Source organism: Oncorhynchus gorbuscha, linkage group LG24 (assembly GCF_021184085.1).
Source record: "Oncorhynchus gorbuscha isolate QuinsamMale2020 ecotype Even-year linkage group LG24, OgorEven_v1.0, whole genome shotgun sequence".
NCBI lineage: Eukaryota > Metazoa > Chordata > Actinopteri > Salmoniformes > Salmonidae > Oncorhynchus > Oncorhynchus gorbuscha.
Genome location: NC_060196.1, coordinates 42,346,174 through 42,368,596, shown reverse-complemented (window position 1 = coordinate 42,368,596; position 22,423 = coordinate 42,346,174). Strand labels below are relative to the sequence as shown.

The following is a 22,423-nucleotide window of genomic DNA, read 5'->3' as shown; positions in this document are numbered from 1 at the left end:
ACTCTCTCTTCCTTTCCATCTGTCTCTCTCCCCCACCATCTCTCTCTATTCCATCTGTCTCTCTCCCCCACCAACTCTCTCTTCCTTTCCATCTGTCTCTCTCCCCCACCAACTCTCTCTTCCTTTCCATCTGTCTCTCTCCCCCACCATCTCTCTCTATTCCACCTGTCTCTCTCCCCCACCAACTCTCTCTTCCTTTCCATCTGTCTCTCTCCCCCACCATCTCTCTCTATTCCATCTGTCTCTCTCCCCCACCAACTCTCTCTTCCTTTCCATCTGTCTCTCTCCCCCACCATCTGTCTCTCTCCCCCACCAACTCTCTCTTCCTTTCCATCTGTCTCTCTCCCCCACCATCTCTCTCTCTTCCTTTCCATCTGTCTCTCTCCCCCACCATCTCTCTCTATTCCATCTGTCTCTCTCCCCCACCAACTCTCTCTTCCTTTCCATCTGTCTCTCTCCCCCACCAACTCTCTCTTCCTTTCCACCTGTCTCTCTCCCCCACCATCTCTCTCTATTCCATCTGTCTCTCTCCCCTACCAACTCTCTCTTCCGTTCCATCTGTCTCTCTCCCCCACCAACTCTCTCTTCCTTTCCATCTGTCTCTCTCCCCCACCATCTCTCTCTATTCCATCTGTCTCTCTCCCCCCACCAACTCTCTCTTCCTTTCCATCGGTCTCTCTCCCCCACCATCTCTCTCTCTTCCTTTCCATCTGTCTCTCTCCCCCACCATCTCTCTCTATTCCATCTGTCTCTCTCCCCCACCAACTCTCTCTTCCTTTCCATCTGTCTCTCTCCCCACCAACTCTCTCTTCCTTTCCACCTGTCTCTCTCCCCCACCATCTCTCTCTATTCCATCTGTCTCTCTCCCCTACCAACTCTCTCTTCCGTTCCATCTGTCTCTCTCCCCCACCATCTCTCTCTCTTCCTCTCCATCTGTCTCTCTCCCCCACCATCTCTCTCTATTCCATCTCTCTCTCCCCCACCAACTCTCTCTTCCTTTCCATCTGTCTCTCTCTCCCGCCATCTCTCTCTCTCTTCCTTTCCATCTGTCTCTCTCCCTCTCTTTCTTTCTCTCTTCCTTTTCGCTCCAACTCACATTTTGTCCTTTCAATTCAGGCACACTTTCACGTGGTGTATCTTTCTCTCTTTCTTCTATTCTCTCTCTTTTACTCTGCCTTTCAATACATTTCATCTTTGTTATCTGCAGTAGCAGTCTGTGCTTGGTTATATGTCAGCAAAGATTAAAACACCAACCCAACACAAGAAAACATCCAAATGTAACAGTTATATTGTAACGCAAACCTCACTTTCCAACTTAAAATGTCTCTACTCGATACCTTCTCGGTGGCACAACTGGCCAAGACATTGTCAAGTGGTCGGTGACGTGTGTTAGCGAGGCAGAGGAAGTAAGATCACTCCTGGTTGAGGAAGGGTGAGCAAGGAAGCGAATAATATTCACCCCTGTTACACAAACAAGAAAGAAACATAACAAAATTAACATAATTCTTATTCACATCAGTTTATTTTTATACATTACCATATACATACAGTACAGTACATAGGCTCAATACATATCTATTGGAATATATATTGTTGTGGTTGTTGTTGATGTACAATTTGTTGTGTGAGGCGGAGTGACATAGTTTTAGGCCTTTACAGTGTCATAGTGCAGTACAGGTAGGGTGTTCTAGAAAGCAGTGTCATTCATTTAGCCAGCTAACTTTAAAAACAGTCAGATATATATATATATACACACACACACACATCTTAATTTTTCTGGTTCATTTTGAAAGCTAAACTGTTGTTGGATGTCAAGTCAATTACACCATGCTAATTTCAAATCTATATTTCTGGAAAATATGTTATTTTAGAATATTTAGGACAGTTAGCTGGCTAAATCATTGATCCTGCTTCCTGGAACAGTCCCCGGGTGGATGTTTAAACTCTAGAGGTCGTCTTGTACAATAGAACACATGCACTGGCATCTACATACTTAGATATCGCACAAGAATATGTCAAACACCATCACAACAGAGCAACACTTGCAGGGGTGATACTGTTAATGTCTTGGCTTGGAACACTCTACGGGGTTGTAGTGGTCAGGGTTGGGGTCAATTTAATTTCAATTCAGTCAAATAAGGAAGTAAACTGAAATTCCAAGTCCAATTTTCCTCAATTCTTCTTTATGACAAAATTCTGTCTGAATTGACTGAATTGAAATGGCATTGAGCCCAACCCTGATAGTGGTCAGGGTCTGACTAGAACTCGTCACAGCTCTACTGGAAGCACTGTACTACTAAAGTACTACTTTGTATTTAAACATATTTACAGAGTCACGAATGGAGAGTGTGTGAAGAGAAGATGCCATATAATGTAGTTGTAACAGACTGCATTTCAATCAATTACAGCAGATGCCCTGATGGTTAATATGATATTATCTTTTAAACTAATTTCATTCACAACACGATGTCATGTCCCCACCTATTTTCAGTCAGCATTAAAATAACTGAAATAGGATTGTCTAAAAACATGGATGAACTAAAGATTGTCATTGTGCAACTATAAGTATCTTGTTCCACCTCATGAAGGGGGAGGGGGGGTGGAGAGGGTGATAGATGTGGTCTATATGACTTGGCAGCAGCTGTGCGGTGAAGGGGGACAGAGCAGACCCTCTTTGGGGCTCCTGTGTATATTGACTGACATAGTCTTATCACTGAGAGGCATCTGTAGCACTCTGTTCTTCAGGTTCTGGTGATGCTCCCTGGCCAGGTCCAGCTCACTCAGCCTCAGTGTACCCGAGGACGGGGCCTCGAACTGTGGGTCAGCGAAGTGGTCAAGGGGGTGGTGCTGGAGGTGGTGGGTCCCTCCGGGCGACGGACCCCCTAGGAGAGAGACCTTATCCAGGCTGCCGGTAGAGCCCCCCATACACATCCTCCACACTGGCTGGTCCTGGTGGTCCAAGCTCCCCCCCCTTACCCCTCCTCCCCCAGCTGTCAGGCTGTGGAACTGGGAGCTCAGGCATATGCTCATCAGTTTCAGGCTCTCCACCAATCCGCTGGCTGCTTTGGCCGAGCCTAGTCCCGCCCCTGTACTATCAGCAGAGGGGCTTTCTCTTCCTCTGTCTCCCCCACTCCAACCTCTGTCTCCCCCACCACTGGCAAAGCTAGGTCTTCCTTGTGTTGGTCCTGTTGTGTCCATGTCAGGTCTCCTCTGGCTCACAGAGTCATTGTCATCTCTCCTCTCTGAGGTGGGAGACACCATGGCAACTGTTGCCACCTTGGTAACCGTTGCTGGGGACGACACACCTGACGACGTCAATATCCCACTGTGGAGGCTGAGGAAAGCTTGTTCTGGCTTGAACACACACTTCTTTCCTTCTATCATTCCTTCCTTCTCATTGTCATCCTTCTCTACTTCCTCCTCCTCGTGTATCTGGTTAAGGACAGGTGCACTCTTACGAGAGGTCAGTCGGTTAGAGACAGAGGAAGGAGAGGATGAAGATGAGACAACGTTATGCCGGAGAACCACCTGAGAAGGGAGAACCGAGGGAGACGAATCCTCCTCGTCCTCCTCCTCATCTTCCTCCTCCTCATCCAGGCTGAAGAGGCTGGGGCTCCGTGGTTTAGAGGGGGTGGGGGAGGCCAGGGAGCCCAGCCTGAGGGGGATGGAGTGGGGCTTGACTGGAGGCCGGAGGCCCCTGTCCTGGTGCTCTCTGGTTGAACCGACAGGAGGGAGTGCTTTGTTTGTAGTGTGTGTGTCATCAGCCTGGAGGGTCAGAGTGTGTGTGGGTTGTGTGTTATTGTCTAACCGTCTGTGGTTGAGTTCCAGTAGGGATGTTTTGGGTCTGGGTCCGTGGTGGACCAGGCTCTCAGCACTGCGGGCGGGAGACTGGGGGCCCCCTGGGTGGGAGATGAGGGTACCCCCCAAACCATCCCCCATGTCCTGGTGCACGTCCACTCTGGTGGGCCAAGACTGCCTGAAGAGGGTTAAGCAGAGAGAGGGAACAGAGAGTTTTAACAACATTTACTGTGGCAGCTCCCTCCCTCTCTGTCTCTACTTGTTTATTTACTGTGACAGCAGCAGCCCCCCTTGGGCTGAGTGCAGTGCAGACTGACAGAAACGCAGCCCACAACATTCTGCGTTGTGTGTGTGTTTATATTTACAGTACCTGAACTGGGCCTTGTGGCTGGGACTGGACCATGTGTGGTTGTTCTGATCTCTCTCCTGTTTCTCCCTCAGTATCCTCTCTGCCAGCAGGAAATATGTAGCTGTGATGTGGTTATACTGGTCAGACTCCAAGGCTCTAGAGAGAGAGGGGAGGTGAGCGGGAGAGATAATGAGAAAGAGAGAGACAGAGAAAGGTAGAGAGAAAGAAAGGCAGAGAGAGAGAGAGAAAGAAAGGCAGAGAGAGAGAGAGAGGACACGTTCAGAACATACTTTATATACTAGATTACCATAACTACTAGCTACCCTCACCAATCTCACACACACACAAGCAGATCAGAACTGAAACTGCGATGACTGCGGTCAGTCCAACGGAGAAGACAGGGGTGGGGAATCAATTTAACGCGACACCAGCTGCAGAACAGGCACTCAGAGGGCTGCTAATGATAAATAAGCTGATGACGACAGTGGGGAAGCAATTTAGCGTCACGCCAGCTGGCATAGTGATGCGAGAGGACAGTGATACTGGACAGTCACTAATAATCATCATTACCAGAAGCTAATGACATGACAGTCACTAATAATGATCATCACAACCTAATGACAGGACTGTGTGAACAGAAATGGAAAGGAGAGGCCTTTGTAGAATTACAGTACGTTCATTTTGTGTGTGTGCGTGTCTTACTCTGTGACTGTGTCCCTGTCTGCGATGCCACCTAGTGCCATTCGTTGGATGATACTGCCGTGCTCCTCCTCTGATAGGCTCCTGTACGACACCAGGGGTGTGGTCAGCTTGGTGGCAGGGGAGGGGTCGACTCCCTGCAGCCAATCATGGCCCTGGATCAGCTCCACAGTGGCCCGCCTCTTAGGGTCTCTCTGCAGCATACAGTCAATCAGACTGGAGAGAGAGAAGGAGAGATGGAAAAATAGAGGAGTGAGGGAGATGAAGGTGCAGTTAATTAATTATGGTAATTTCATTATTACATTTCGGTTACCATAGTAACTATAGAGGTTAAATCAAATCTTAATACAAGGCTTAAAGTGGAACTGGCAGCGTTTTAATTACTTTGCAGATATGAAACGAAACAGACAATCATAAAAATCAGTAAAAAATATAAAATTCCCAGTTTATGCTTCAAAACCAACTTTATAAGAGGTTTTAAAAATAGGTTCTATTTGACCCAAAAATAATTGAAGTATGGTAAGGCATTGATGGCAGAATAGATGGATGCAGTTCAATGCCTGAATCATAGAATTCACCAATCCTTTTCTTGGTAGTCCAAAAAAGATTGCAGTCAGGTTGTAAATCACAGCCTTTTACATGGTTTGCTGCTTCCACCCATTCGGAATGCACTGTTTCAGTTTCAATGACTTCATATTTTGGACTAAAACGGACGAATGTAACTAAGGCTGGGAACATCAATACAATCAAAAGATCAAGGGCAACGATCACAAGTTAATCATAACGTGGCTAATAAGCTAGTGCACATGTGTCAAACACAAGCGATTATAAAGGAGTCAACATTTGAGTTATCTACTTTATGAAATTACAGCCTGAAGCGCTTACATCGGTGAATTCAACTTCAATTGCGCTGCTTTCGTGTGTCCCGTTTACAGTGTGCAGTTGAGGGAAAGTGAACAGACACATGTCACATTCCTAGCTAGACTATTAAAAATATTGCAGTCTGGCTTTGGTTTTTAAAGCTCGACAATGAATAACCAAATAACAAAAACCTGCAAAAAAACACCATCCAAAGGACAAACATGTAGGTCTATTCTAGAAACATTTGAGCAGTAGTCTTGGCTGGCTACTCAACGGCGATACACGTTGAGAGCACCACACAGCAATGGAGCATTCAACCGCAACGGTGATCCATGCAGTGCAGAAAAAATGAAAAACATGTTTTAAAGTTTGAACGTTACAACAACCTATTGCTTCGTTTTTGTTATTTGGAGTTAAATATTTTTTTTAATTATTAGGGTCGCACCATATTATGCACATCTGCAAGCATAGCAGCAAAGGCTGAACAAACATGTTTTGTTTTAATATGTTAAAATGCTATATACAGCATCATATGTACATAGGTGTACTGACTGAGTTTAACACCCCTGGGATAGTGTATCTATTTATGTAGCTAGCTATTTATTTAGCAACCTAAAAACATGGAGCCTAACATTAGCTAGGTAACTAGCTGCTGGGAGAATGTCATGTCATTGGAGAGTGGGTGAGTGACTGACTTTTTCCCCTCATATTGTTTTTTTGTAGCTACAGCTAGAGATGCAGGTTAGCTAGCATGAAATGTGAATCGTTTTGATAGCTTGCTATGCTGAACTTGAACAACTGTTATCCACAGTTAGCATATCTCTTATTTGTCAATCAAATGTATTTGGCATGGATCAAATGGATGGGCGGGCAGGCAAGTTCCCATTCAGTTGTCTGCAAACTGCAGAAGGACGAGCAGGCTACTATTCCCCATCGTTTATCAGTGCAATTTTGACAGACAACTAGCTGAAGCAGTTTGAGGGGGTTTATCTATTGTTCCCTCGTTAGATCATCTCACTCTGGCTAGTATTAGTTATTGATCTTGGTGTTGTTGATGTGCATAGGTTACAGAGGGGGAGAGAGCCTACCTTTTCATGGTTGTTTGATCGAATAGGACTGAAGTTCCCAAATGTAGTAGGACTCCTGTGTTATTTACATAATTGCAGAAATCCATTCAGGTGTATTTTCTGGCTTTTGGTGAATGTGTTCTAATCATCTAAAGTCACGCTGTTGCTACTGCCTGTAAACACACAGTCCAGTTCATAGTGAATGATGGCAGGTCCTACTGCCTGTAAACACACAGTCCAGTTCAAAGTGAATGATGGCAGGTCCTACTGCCTGTAAACACACAGTCCAGTTCAAAGTGAATGATGGCAGGTCCTACTGCCTGTAAACACACAGTCCAGTTCATAGTGAATGATGGCAGGTCCTACTGCCTGTAAACACACAATCCAGTTCATAGTGAATGATGGCAGGTCCTACTGCCTGTAAACACACAGTCCAGTTCATAGTGAATGATGGCAGGTCCTACTGCCTGTAAACACACAGTCCAGTTCAAAGTGAATGATGGCAGGTCCTACTGACTGTAAACACACAGTCCAGTTCATAGTGAATGATGGCAGGTCCTACTGCCTGTAAACACACAGTCCAGTTCATAGTGAATGATGGCAGGTCCTACTGCCTGTAAACACACAGTCCAGTTCATAGTGAATGATGGCAGGTCCTACTGCCTGTAAACACACAGTCCAGTTCAAAGTGAATGATGGCAGGTCCTACTGCCTGTAAACACACAGTCCAGTTCAAAGTGAATGATGGCAGGTCCTACTGCCTGTAAACACACAGTCCAGTTCATAGTGAATGATGGCAGGTCCTACTGCCTGTAAACACACAGTCCAGTTCAAAGTGAATTATGGCAGGTCCTACTGCCTGTAAACACACAGTCCAGTTCATAGTGAATGATGGCAGGTCCTACTGCCTGTAAACACACAGTCCAGTTCAAAGTGAATTATGGCAGGTCCTACTGCCTGTAAACACAGTCCAGTTCAAAGTGAATTATGGCAGGCTAGAGTGCCAAATGGCTTATTTGCATATAGGCCTAATGTAGCTCTGATTGGCTATGGCGCACAGGTCTGCGTAGACTCCAGTCGTGGACAAGACAGATGTTTTTATTAGGTTTTATTCATTGCAGTGTCTTAATCGTCCAAACGCACGGCTGCTTTCCCACGCTATATTGCTATCTAATTTTCACAAATGCCTTAGTATATATACACACATTATTCCCAAACATGAACTTATGAACACTTAGATATGGTCATTTTCAAGTTCTCGATTATCCGAAAGTATATATAAAAAAAGCTGACATTCTTTGTGGGGATATATATGAACAGATTTGAGTAAGGTTTCATGTTGCTAAAAAGTTGTCAGTTCTACTTGAATAAATAGCGGCTTTGCATCTCGGATATGACTACCCCTGACAGGGCTAGCCTGGCGATGTGTGATATGTATAATGAGGACAAGCCTAGTCAGAAGCCATCTGAACACACACACACACACACTGCAGAGAGCTGTTGTTCAATGCAGCAGCAGCAGAACAATGTTAAAAATAGATTAGCCTGATGTTTTAATGGAAACATCTGAGATACACTCAACTTAACACAGCATTGGGGCTGGGGCTGGGGCTGGAACTGGGACTGAGACTGGGGCTGGGACTGGGACTGGGGCTGGGGCTGGGACTGGGGTACTACTGCAGAGGGAGAGGAGAGATACTGTCTTTTTATACTATGCCTCTCTCTCCACGTTCCCCCTCTCCTCTCATCCCCTCTGCTCTCCACGTTCCCTCTCTCCTCTCATCCCCTCTGCTCTCCACATTCCCTCTCTCCTCTCATCCCCTCTGCTCTCCACGTTCCCTCTCTCCTCTCATCCCCTCTGCTCTCCACGTTCCCTCTCTCCTCTCATCCCCTCTGCTCTCCACTCTCTCTCTCCACGTTCCCCCTCTCCTCTCATCCCCTCTGCTCTCCACGTTCCCCCTCTCCTCTCATCCCCTCTGTTCTCCACGTTCCCTCCCTCCTCTCATCCCCTCTGCTCTCCACGTTCCCTCCCTCCTCTCATCCCCTCTGCTCTTCACGTTCCCTCTCTCCTCTCATCCCCTCTGCTCTCCACGTTCCCTCTCTCCTCTCATCCCCTCTGCTCTCCACATTCCCTCTCTCCTCTCATCCCCTTTGCTCTCCACTCTCGCTCTTCACACATCTATGGGCATGAAATATGCAGCAGCTACAGAGTACTTTCAAATGGAGTGTGTCTGTACGTGCATGTGTGTGACTCACTCTCTGCAGGCTGAGGAGATGTGTGATGCTACTGTATATTTACAGTCCATGATCATGGTGAGGGTCTCACTGTCGTTGGCCTCCTGAAAGGGTGGATGGCCACACACCAACATGAACAGAATCACCCCCAGACTCCAGATATCTACAGAGACAGACAGAGACACAGAGACAGACAGAGAGACAGACAGACAGAGAGACAGAGAGAGAGAGGTTAGCCCCTCTTATTGGTCCTTCATACACCTGGAGAAAGGTGTATAGCTACAGCTACATTTCACTTGTGAAACAGAGAAACAGTTAGAGAGAGAGAAAGGACGAGTGAGAGTAAGAAAGACAGACAGAGAAAGAGGGAAAAAAGATTGAGGGAGAAATACAGAGACTAAGAAAGAGATGCATGGTATTGTATGTTTTTTCCACTGACCTACATAAGAACAACCTGCTCCTACTCAGAAGAAGCATGAATCATCTGACCAGGACACTTCCATAAATACACACACTGGCCTAGGGCATCTGCCTGACCACACACACACACACACACACACACACACACACACACACACACACACACACACACACACACACACACACACACACACACACACACACACACACACACACACACACACACACACACACACACACACACACACACACACACACACACACATTAACGTTCCGCTCATGCATGGATACACGCCCACACACATAAGAACCAACACACATGCAGGCACACACACAAAGTGGGTTTATGTTCATCCTTCAATGTCTCTAACACATGTCATGTTACAGTACATGAAACAGTTATCTTATTCAGAACAACCATTAACAGAACAACTATCTACACACACACTGCAGTAAGAGAGGACAACAAAACATTGCTATCGCCTGTTTTCACGTCACCAGGTATTCTAGCAACCGTGCCCCCAGTCCCTCATTACCTTGTCATAGGGCAAAAAAATTCCTGGATAACTTTATTTATAAACCCGTGGGCTGACAGCCTCTGGATAACTTTATTTATAAACCATCTGGCTGACAGTTTCTTGGATACATATTTAAAAGAGAGCTTGTCACAGTGTCTCTCTTATTAGCTTTAGAACTGCTATTAGTGAGACAGCTATGTGATGTAACACCCTCTGCATCCTCTATTACAGGCCTGGTGTTAAGATACAACCCTCTCCCCATAACAATCAGTGCCCCTACCATTTCCTTAGACATCCCTCAACCTCTGCCAGATGGGCTACATTCAGCAATCACCGCATTGCTGAGTGATATCAACAGCACACACACATAACCAGAGGCGTCAGCAACTACAAACACAAATCGGATCATCTGCTCAGCACAAAAGAGAAGGATAAAATAGAGAGCAAGACAGAAACTGGCCCTGCGTCTCCACTCAGTCAGAAAAATGTGAAATGCTCCCTCTTTCTTTTTCTCTTTATTTCTTTCTTTCTTTCTGGGTCTGAAGCCTGGGCCTCTGGGTGCAGGGGATGAATACTGATTCCCTTTGTCTCTCTCGCTCTCTTTCTTCCCCTTTCAGTCTCTCCCCTCCCCCTCTTGTTTTCCCTCTTTCTTTTTCATTTTATATCCATCACTTAGTCCCTCTGTGAGGTGTCGTTATACCAGAGGTGCTGCTACACCAGAGGTGCTGTTACACCAGAGGTGCTGTTACACCAGAGGTGCTGTTACACCAGAGGTGCTAGGAGAAACACATTAATGGTGTAGAAACCAATTTCATTGTGTATTGATATTTGATTTGGGAGTTGTTATCTACCTCTTCTCCATTCAGAAGATAATAGATAGAGTGAGATATAGACCGGATAGTTACCTAGAAGTTAGAGAGGCGTGTGAGCAACCAGAGGGTTGGCAGTTTAAATCCCGGGTCCGACGGGGAAAGTCTGGCGCACCTCTCTCCAAAACCTGTATATGTATCAGGGGTTGGAACTGGTTCAGATCCTAGAACGAAAGTAATCGATACTGTTCCGGAACAGAATCGTTATTTTAAAAAGCATAGTTAGCTAGCTCTGTTCCAACGTTAGCTATGCAAACTCTTTGAAGTTCAAAGAGATTCAAAGTTCTTTCATAGAAGCCGCTCCTCCGTAGGTATAATTTTGTGGGCCTAATTCAGATAATAGCCTCTGGCTACAAGGTCCAGTCTGAACTGAAGTGTCAAAACAACAAGAGGCTCAGCGCTTCAAGCCAACCTTGCTTTTCCACCCTCTCCCTCCCCACCCACAAAGTTCCAGTTGAATTTCGTGCCCTACACTTGTCTGTCCAATGCATGTAAATAGCTTACCCGCTCCAGCCAGAACTGTTTCGGTCGTTTCCTTTGTTATTTTAGTGTTCATTAAATAAATATGGACACATACCACGCTGCACCTTGGTCCTCTCCTTCCAACAGCCGTTACAATAAATTGTTACTTGTTTTTGGGTTTGAACCGGTTCAGAACTTTATTTTGCTGGTCGGAACAGCGGAACGGAACAAAAAAAATAATGGTTCTGTTCAGAACAAAACAATTGGAAAATAATTTGGGTTCCAACCTCTGCATGTGTGTCTTTCAAAGGGGTTGGGTTGAAAGCTAAAGTAAAATTTAGGTTGGACCTTGTGTTGACCAATAATTGTTTTTATTTAACCTTTATTTAACTAAGTCAGTTAAGAACAAATTCTTATTTTACAATGATGGCCTACCGGGGAACAGTGGGTTAACTGCCAACCATCTACTTCCGTCTACTTCCGGCGCCGACAGAGATGGCCGCCTCGCTTCGCGTTCCTAGGAAACTATGCAGTGTTTTGTTTTTTTACGTGTTATTTCTTACATTAGTACCCCAGGTCATCTTAGGTTTCATTACATACAGTCGAGAAGAACTACTGAATATAAGAGCAGCGTCAACTCACCATCAGTACGACCAAGAATATGACTTTCGCGAAGCGGATCCTGCCTTTCACCCAGGACAACGGAATGGGTCGCCTTTGTAAGGCGACTTCGTAAAAGAGGGAAACGAAGCGGTCTTCTGGTCAGACTCCGGAGACGGGCACATCGTGCACCACTCCCCAGTATACTTCTCGCCAATGTCCAGTCTCTTGACAACAAGGTTGATGAAATCCGAGCAAGGGTAGCATTCCAGAGGGACATCAGAGACTAACGTTCTTTGCTTCACGGAAACATGGCTCACTGGAGAGACTCTATCGGAGTCGGTGCAGCCAGCTGGTTTCTCCACGCCTCGCGCCGACAGAAACAAACATCTTTCTGGTAAAAAGAGGGGAGGGGGCTTATGCCTAATGGCTAACGAGACGTGGTGTGGCCACAACAATATACAGGAACTCAAGTCCTTCTGTTCACCTGATTTAGAATTCCTCACAATCAAATGTCGACCGCATTATCTACCAAGGGAATTCTCTTCGATTATAATCACAGCCGAATATATATTCCCCCCCAAGCAGACACATCGATGGCTCTGAACGAACTTTATTTCACTCTTTGCAAACTGGAATCCACACATCCATCCTGAGGCTGCATTCATTGTAGCTGGGGATTTTAACAAGGCTAATCTGAAAACAAGACTCCCTAAATTGTATCAGCATATCGATTGCGCAACCAGGGCTGGCAAAACCTTGGATCATTGCCAATCTTTTCCCTGACGCATATAAGGCTTTGCCCCGCCCTCCTTTTGGAAAAGCTGACCACGACTCCATTTTGTTGATCCCTGCCTACAGACAGAAACTAAAACAAGAAGCTCCCACGCTGAGGTCTGTCCAACGCTGGTCCGACCAATCTGATTCCACACTCCAAGACTGCTTCCATCACGTGGACTGGGATATGTTTAGTATTGCGTCAAACAACAACATTGACGAATACGCTGATTCGGTGTGCGAGTTCATTAGAACGTGCGTTGAAGATGTCATTCCCATAGCAACGATTAAAACATTCTCAAACCAGAAACCGTGGATTGATGGCAGCATTCGCATGAAACTGAAAGCGCGAACCACTGCTTTTAATCAGGGCAAGGTGACCGGAAACATGACCGAATACAAACAGTGTAGCTATTCCCTCCGCAAGGCAATCAAACAAGCTAAGCGTCAGTATAGAGACAAAGTAGAATCTCAATTCAACGGCTCAGGCACAAGAGGTATGTGGCAGGGTCTACAGTCAATCACGGATAACAAAAAGAAAAACAGCCCCGTCACGGACCAGGATGTCTTGCTCCCAGGCAGACTAAATAACTTTTTTGCCCGCTTTGAGGACAATACAGTGCCACTGACACGGCCTGCAACCAAAACATGCGGGCTCTCCTTCACTGCAGCCGAAGTGAGTAAAACATTTACATTTACATTTACATTTAAGTCATTTAGCAGACGCTCTTATCCAGAGCGACTTACAAATTGGTGCATTCACCTTATGACATCCAGTGGGACAGTCACTTAACAATAGTGCATCTAAAACTTAGGGGGGGGGTGGGGTGAGAGGGATTACTTAACCTATCCTAGGTATTCCTTAAAGAGGTGGGGTTTCAGGTGTCTCCGGAAGGTGGTGATTGACTCCGCTGTCCTGGCGTCGTGAGGGAGTTTGTTCCACCATTGGGGGGGCCAGGGCAGCGAACAGTTTTGACTGGGCTGAGCGGGAGCTGTACTTCCTCAGTGGTAGGGAGGCGAGCAGGCCAGAGGTGGATGAACGCAGTGCCCTTGTTTGGGTGTAGGGCCTGATCAGAGCCTGGAGGTACTGAGGTGCCGTTCCCCTCACAGCTCCGTAGGCAAGCACCATGGTCTTGTAGCGGATGCGAGCTTCAACTGGAAGCCAGTGGAGAGAACGGAGGAGCGGGGTGACGTGAGAGAACTTGGGAAGGTTGAACACCAGACGGGCTGCGGCGTTCTGGATGAGTTGAAGGGGTTTAATGGCACAGGCAGGGAGCCCAGCCAACAGCGAGTTGCAGTAATCCAGACGGGAGATGACAAGTGCCTGGATTAGGACCTGCGCCGCTTCCTGTGTGAGGCAGGGTCGTACTCTGCGGATGTTGTAGAGCATGAACCTACAGGAACGGGCCACCGCCTTGATGTTAGTTGAGAACGACAGGGTGTTGTCCAGGATCACACCAAGGTTCTTGGCGCTCTGGGAGGAGGACACAGTGGAGTTGTCAACCGTGATGGCGAGATCATGGAACGGGCAGTCCTTCCCCGGGAGGAAGAGCAGCTCCGTCTTGCCGAGGTTCAGCTTGAGGTGGTGACCCGTCATCCACACTGATATGTCTGCCAGACATGCAGAGATGCGATTCGCCACCTGGTCATCAGAAGGGGGAAAGGAGAAGATTAATTGTGTGTCGTCTGCATAGCAATGATAAGAGAGACCATGTGAGGTTATGACAGAGCCAAGTGACTTGGTGTATAGCGAGAATAGGAGAGGGCCAAGAACAGAGCCCTGGGGGACACCAGTGGTGAGAGCGCGTGGTGAGGAGACAGATTCTCGCCACGCCACCTGGTGACGTGTTAACCCTCGCAAGGCTGCAGGCCCAGACGGCATCCCCAGCCGCTCCCTCAGAGCATGCGCAGACCAGCTGGCTGGTGTGTTTACGGACATATTCAATCGATCCCTATCCCAGTCTGCTGTTCCCACATGCTTCAAGAGGGCCACCATTGTTCCTGTTCCCAAGAAAGCTAAGGTAACTGAGCTAAACGACTACCGCCCCGTAGCACTCACTTCCGCTATCATGAAGTGCTTTGAGAGACTAGTCAAGGACCATATCACCTCCAACCTACCTGACACCTTAGACCCACTCCAATTTGCTTACCACCCAAATAGGTCCACAGACAATGCAATCTCAACCACACTGCACACTGCCCTAACCCATCTGGACAAGAGGAATACCTATGTGAGAATGCTGTTCATCGACGACAGCTCGGCATTTAACACCATAGTACCCTCCAAGCTCGTCATCAAGCTCGAGACCCTGGGTCTCGACCCCGCCCTGTGCAACTGGGTACTGGACTTCCTGACGGACCGCCCCGAGGTGGTGAGGGTAGGCAACAACATCTCCACCCCGCTGATCCTCAACACTGGGGCCCCACAAGGGTGCGTTCTGAGCCCTCTCCTGTACTCCCTGTTCACCCACGACTGCGTGGCCACGCACGCCTCCAACTCAATCATCAAGTTTGCGGACGACACAATAGTGGTAGGCTTGATTACCAACAACGACGAGACGGCCTACAGGGAGGAGGTGAGGGCCCTCGGAGTGTGGTATCAGGAAAATAACCTCACACTCAACGTCAACAAAACTAAGGAGATGATTGTGGACTTCAGGAAACAGCAGAGGGAACACCCCCCTATCCACATCGATGGAACAGTAGTGGAGAGGGTAGCAAGTTTTAAGTTCCTCGGCATACACATCACGGACAAACTGAATTGGTCCACCCACACAGACAGCATCGTGAAGAAGGCGCAGCAGCGCCTCTTCAACCTCAGGAGGCTGAAGAAATGTGGCTTGTCACCAAAAGCACTCACAAACTTCTACAGCTGCACAATCGAGAGCATCCTGGTGGGCTGTATCACCGCCTGGTACGGCAACTGCTCCGCCCACAACCGTAAGGCTCTCCAGAGGGTAGTGAGGTCTGCACAACGCATCACCGGGGGCAAACTACCTGCCCTCCAGGACACCTACACCAACCGATGTTACAGGAAGGCCATAAAGATCATCAAGGACAACAACCACCCGAGCCACTGCCTGTTCACCCCGCTATCATCCAGAAGGCGAGGTCAGTTGGGACCGAGAGACTGAAAAACAGCTTCTACCTCAAGGCCATCAGACTGTTAAACAGCCATCACTAACATTGAGTGGCTGCTGCCAACACACTGACTCAACTCCACCCACTTTAATAATGGGAATTGATGGGAAATGATGTAAAATATATCACTAGCCACTTTAAACAATGCTACCTAATATAATGTTTACATACCCTACATTATTCATCTCATATGTATACGTATATACTGTACTCTATATCATCTACTGCATCCTTATGTAATACATGTATCACTAGACACTTTAACTATGCCACTTTGTTTACATACTCATCTCATATGTATATACTGTATCTTGCCTATGCCGCTCTGTACCATCACTCATTCATATCTTTATGTACATATTATTTATCCCCCTACACTTGTGTGTATAAAACAGTAGTTTTGGAATTGTTAGTTAAATTACTTGTTGGTTATTACTGCATTGTCGGAACTAGAAGCACAAGCATTTCGCTACACTCGCATTAACATCTGCTAACCATGTGTATGTGACAAATAAGATTTGATTTGATTTGTTCATGGGCAGAAAGACAGATCAGCTCCGGGATTCGATCCAGCAACCTTTCGGTTACTGGCCCAATGCTCTAACCACTAGGCTACCTGCACTAGGCTATCTGCCGCCCCAATAAAGTGATATTAATATTAATTTATTAATACTATAACCAGCTAAGGCACTACCCTCTGCAACACCTCTGTTGTTAGTAGTCTGATAGTTGTGAAAGTGTCCCAGTTTGTCTGCCAAGCAAGGTTGGGGTCCAATCTATTGGGACCAATTCAGTCAATACAGGAAGTAAACAGAAATCCCAATTCCACATTTTCAATTAGAAAAAAAAATGTCGTCTTGGAATTTCAGTATACTTTCTAACTGTATTGACTTTGAAATGGAATTGACCCAAAAGCCAACTGCATGTAAGGGTCATTATTAGCCTGGTCTCTTAGAGGATCTAGCAGTTCACCTGGGACAGATAGAGGACTGTATGCACTTTTCCCACTGGGAAGAACACACGCTGGACTATGGATTCTGGAGTTTAACACACACACACACACACACACACACACACACACACACACACACACACACACACACACACACACACACACACACACACACACACACAAAGCAAGACAGAAATCGAGCGAGAAAGAGAGTGCGAGAGAGATGGAGAGAAAGACAGAGAAATCACAGCACCACACAGAAAAGGCAGTATGTCTCAAATCTTTCTGAAGTAAAGATTGCAATAACAACCTGCCACTGTTGATAAATCACAACAAGCCAGTCTGAAATCAGTCCCTTCATATATACAAATACAGACACACTCCTACACACACACACCCTCCTTCCCTCCCCCCTACACAAACACAGTTCCCCCAACAGACACTCACCCACAGCGGGTGCGTCATATTCATCTCCCAGCAGTATCTCTGGAGCAGAGTAGGCCAGAGAGCCACAGGAGGTGGCCAGGTTCTCCCCTGGCTGGAACTTGTTGCTGAAGCCAAAATCAGTGAGCTTGACCAGGCCCTGCTTCTCAAAAAACACCACGTTCTCTGGCTTTAGGTCACGGTGCACCACGTGGAGCTGGTGGCAGTAGGAGATGGCATGGACGATCTGGGCAAAGTAACGCTTCGCCACCTGGAGGGAGGAGTTAAGACATCTTCAGCTTTAGTGATGATGATCATGATATTATGTTTTTATAGGTAGGGTGTTTACAATGCTGCTGTAGTCCTTTTTCATTACACACACACACACAAGGGGTCTGGTCCTTTTTACACACACACACACACCCCTCCAAACCCACACACTCCCCCACCCACCACACACCTCCTCTGTGAGTCCTCCGTCGTGCTTCATGATGCAGTCGTACATGTCCCCTCCATCACCCAGCTCCAGGATTAGGTAGAGCTTGGTCTGCGTGTCGATGACCTCATACAGACGCACCACGTTGGGGTGTTGCACCAGCTTCATACATCTGACCTCCTGGAACAGGTGAGCTCTGGCTACTGGGTCCAGTCTGGACTTATCGATCACCTTCACGGCTACCTGGAGTGGAAATAATGATTATTATTATCATGTTCTTCATCAGAATCATCATCCTTCTCCTAGGACATATAGCCACTGGCTACAAGGTCCAGTCTGAACTTAAGTGTCACCTGATATGGAATAATAATTACAGGATTGCTAGCCAATCAATTACTTTACATTAATCAATCAATTTACTGCCAGTAGAAACATTTAGAACCAGTAGTATTCCCTCTGGACCAGAAATGCAGTATCTTCCCAGTCAGGAAAATAACCTCACACTCAACGTCAACAAAACAAAGGAGATGATTGTGGACTTCAGGAAACAGCAGAGGGAGCACCCCCCTATCCACATCGACGGGACAGTAGTGGAGAGGGTAGTAAGTTAAGTTCCTCAGCGTACACATCACAGACAAACTTAATTGGTCCACTCACACAGACAGCATTGTGAAGAAAGCGCAGCAGCGCCTCTTCAACCTCAGGAGGCTGAAGAAATTCGGCTTGTCACCAAAAGCACTCACAAACTTCTACAGATGCACAATTGAAAGCATCCTGGCGGGCTGTATCACCGCCTGGTACGGCAACTGCTCCGCCCACAACCGTAAGGCTCTCCAGAGGGTAGTGAGGTCTGCACAACGCATCACCGGGGGCAAACTACCTGCCCTCCAGGACACCAACACCACCCGATGTCACAGGAAGTCCATAAAGATCATCAAGGACAACAACCACCCGAGCCACTGACTGTTCACCCCGCTATCATCCAGAAAGCGAGGTCAGTACAGGTGCATCAAAGCAGGGACCGAGAGACTGAAAAACAGCTTCTATCTCAAGGCCATCAGACTGTTAAACAGCCACCACTAACATTGAGTGGCTGCTGCCAACATACTGACTCAACTCCAGCCACTTTAATAATGGAATTGATGGAAATCGATGTAAAAATGTATCACTAGCCACGTTAAACAATGCCACTTAATATAATGTTTACATACCCTACATTACTCATCTCATATGTATATGTATATACTGTACTCATTTAAACCGTTGCATCTTGCTGCATCTACTGCATCTTGCCATCTTTATGTAATACATGTATCACTAGCCACTTTAAACTATGCCACTTTATGTTTATATACCCTACATTACTCATATGTATATACTGTACTCTATACCATCTGCTGCATCTTGCCTATGCCGTTCTGTACCATCACTCATTCATATATCTTTATGTACATATTCTTTAACCCTTTACAATTGTGTGTATAAGGTAGTAGTTGTGGAATTGTTAGGTTAGATTACTCGTTGGTTATTACTGCGTTGTCAGAACTAGAAGCACAAGCATTTCGTTACACTCGCATTAACATCTGCTAACCATGTGTATGTGACAAATCAAATTTGATTTGAAAAGACCAGGCAGACAGACAAGCTACCTTTTCTCCCGTGAAGACGTGGCGTGCTAGTTTGACCACGGCAAAGTGTCCTCGTCCCAACGTCTTGTCCAGGTCGTAGAGCCCGGCGATCTTCCCATCGTGACCCCTCTTGAACCCTGCCATGGATGCTGGGGATTGGGATGAAGTTGGCCCTATATGCTGATATAAGATCAGTTTTGCATTTTAGAGTCTGGATAGTTGGGACGGTGAACTGATCCTGGATCTGTGCCTACGGGAGACCTCTACCGCCGTAAGATGAATTTGGCTTTAGATTCTGATCTTAGATCAGTCTTCTGCTAGTGAACTGGAACTCATGGTGCAGTCTGCGTTCCAGCCCTGTGAGAGCGAAAGAAAGTGCGGGTTGAGATTGAGGAAGGGGGTGGGAAGACAGGGGAGAAAGAGAGTTGATCATTTTCACACACATAGGAACCTTTCCAACCACCATAGAGAAGGTTTAGGCACACACACGCATGTGTCTGATTATACAATACTTCTTCCAGATAGGCGAAATGTTCCCCTTACAGGAATTCCTGCTCTGGTGCCAAGAACCACAGAGACATGACCGAACTGCTCCCAAGAACATTCCTAAAAAGGTGACTATTCAGGTGTGTCCGTGTGTGTGCACGTATCCACCTTTTTGCATTCACATTCTCAGATCAGTTCAGATGAACTTGGCAAGGGAAGAAAGGACATTTCAGACTACTGGTATGAACCCTAACCCTGCCCTGGGTAGGGCAAGGCTACTTCAATGTGAGGACACATTCCAACCAGACAGGCAAGCAGTAGGGCAGGCAGGGTGTTGTATAACTGTTCCAGTAGTGTGTATTGATTACCCTGTACGCACAAGGGTCAGGGTCTACATTTCCAATAGACACTTCAACCACTCTCCACAATGTCAGCAAATATATACTGAACAGAAATATAAATGAAACATGCAACAATTTCAAAGATTTTACAGAGTTACACTTCATATAAAGAAATGAGTCAATGAAATTGATCCAGAGGATCCGAAACATGCTTAATGGGTGACATGTCTGGTGAGTATACAGGCCATGGAAGAACTGGGACATCTTCAGCTTGCAGGTCTGTGTACAGATCCTTCTAACATGGGGCCGTGCATTATCATGCTGAAACATGAAGTGATGGAGGCAGATGAATGGCACGACAATGGGCCTCAGGATCTCATCAGGATATCCCTGTGCATTCAAATCGCTATCGATAAAATGCTATTGTGTTCGTTGTCTGTATCTTGCCTGCTCAGACCGTAACTCCACAATCACCATGGGGCACTCTGTTCACAACGTTGACATCAGAAAACCGCTCACCCACACGACGCCATACACATTGGTCTGCAGTTCTGAGGACGGTTGGACATACTGCCAAAAACGATGTTGGATGCGGCTTATGGTAGAGAAATTAACATGAAATTATCTGGCAACAGCTTTGGTGAACATTCCTGCAGTCAACATGCCAATTGCATGCTCCCTCAAAACTTGAGACATCTGAGGCATTGTGCTGTGTGACAAAACTGCACATTTTAGAGTTGCCTTTTATTGTCCCCAGCACAAGGTGCACCTGTGTAATGATCATGCTGTTTAATCAGCTTCTTGATATGCCACACCTGTCAGGTGGATGGATTATCTTGGCAAATGATACATGCTCACTAACAGGGATGTAAATAAACGTGTGCACATCATTTGAGAGAAATAAGCTTTTTATGTGGAACATTTTTGGGACCTTTTATTTCAGCTCATGAAACATGGGACCAACACTTTACATTTTGCATTTATATGTTTTGTTCACTGTATAATAACTGCATTATTAATAATGATTTATTACTAATATTTAATCATTATTGTTTTTCTTATTTAATAGGATATGGAAGAAGAAAAATCAACAACCCTGGCCTGGCATTACAAAGCTGACAAACAACAACTGCAGAACCCTAGCTACTATTTTTGGAAGTCTAAATAATTGAGATAAGTGACTATATTTTGGGGACAAAATATCTGGCCTCCCTGTAGGCTATCTGAGTGTGTCACTCTGCCAAGAGGTCTGGACCTTTATGGCACAGTGTTCATGTCAACACAGGACAACGCATGTGTCAACACTTTCTTCCTCATCCAAAATGTGACAGGCTGTCAAAGCTATATGGTGAATGCTATTTGTTACCGACAAAGAAACCCGCAAAGCCATGGCTTTTCAATGGCATTGGCGAGGTAGGCAAGCGCAGTGTTGATACACAAATAAAGGTACAGTATAATTTTAATAGTCTACACAGTATAGGCTGATGGGCTTGTTTGGCAGATACAAAACATAAGGACGCCACTAAAAGCAAATACATAAAGATCCTATAGGCTACCTGTGTGTGGACGGTTACGGTATTTAGTTGACTTACCGCGCTGCGGTGAGTTGCAATGTAGGCTAATTCTGACCTTCCCGCTGCGTTCATTCGTTATAAGTCATTCAATGCAGACTGCCTCGAAGAACGACCGTGGATTAGGCAACTAGGCTGTACAATGTGCTCTGATAACATCAGTCTTCAGCCTTGTCAATAGCACTAGATTTAGTTAGATTGAGCACTGAAAATAACTGCGGCTAATTCAAAGCTTCCGTGTGTGAATCTGATAGATGCAGCAGTTCTCTCGCTCTCTGCTTTGGGGCGCATCGGTTCTAGTCATCTCTGACGTCAGAAGTACGTAAACCTGCACACATCAACAACAAATAAACCATACCAGATGTATTTCTGTTTTTAAATTGACACACACACGACATATCGAATAAAAACTCGAGCACCCTCATATCAATGCAAATAAACACAAAATGGGAAACTACTAGCCCAAAACACTGTAGAGGCCTTTATGCAGGTGCAGTGTGAGTATGTGTAGAGTGAAAGAGCAGAGAGGAAGAAGTGTAATTCATTCAACATCTCCACTCCCAATATTCCAGTCCTGGCCATCATTGTGCCAGAGGAACCTTGGTGATAAAGTCAACATAGCAGAGCAGAGGAGCCTCAGCTAAGGGTTGGTCTTACTGGGCTCTCCTTGTTCTGCTCTCCTCACTCTCACATACACACACAAACTTAAAGTTCCTCGGGGGACACATCACAGACAAACTGAAGTGGTCCACCCACACAGACAGTGTGGTGAAGAAGGCGCAACAGCGCC

The 22,423-nt window shown here is 46.2% G+C and overlaps 1 protein-coding gene across 3 annotated transcripts in view; it reads right to left on the bottom strand.

Annotated features, from left to right (window-relative positions):
- Positions 1 to 1,784: 1,784 nt before the first annotated feature.
- LOC124013089 (SNF-related serine/threonine-protein kinase-like) overlaps positions 1,785 to 22,423 on the bottom strand; it is a 30,423-nt gene continuing 9,784 nt past the window's right edge. For 2 of the 3 annotated variants that reach the window (XM_046327243.1, XM_046327242.1), the window contains exons 2-8: positions 19,257 to 19,592; positions 17,632 to 17,850; positions 17,196 to 17,442; positions 9,031 to 9,172; positions 4,850 to 5,062; positions 4,169 to 4,303; positions 1,785 to 3,976 (exon numbers count right to left, since the gene is read on the bottom strand). In XM_046327243.1, coding sequence (XP_046183199.1) covers positions 2,623 to 3,976; positions 4,169 to 4,303; positions 4,850 to 5,062; positions 9,031 to 9,172; positions 17,196 to 17,442; positions 17,632 to 17,850; positions 19,257 to 19,379 — 2,433 coding nt within the window. In that variant the 5' untranslated portion in view covers positions 19,380 to 19,592 and the 3' untranslated portion in view covers positions 1,785 to 2,622. Of the gene's footprint in view, positions 3,977 to 4,168; positions 4,304 to 4,849; positions 5,063 to 9,030; positions 9,173 to 17,195; positions 17,443 to 17,631; positions 17,851 to 19,256; positions 19,593 to 21,654; positions 21,914 to 22,423 lie in introns of those variants that run through there. The other variant, XM_046327241.1, reaches the window with a different exon arrangement.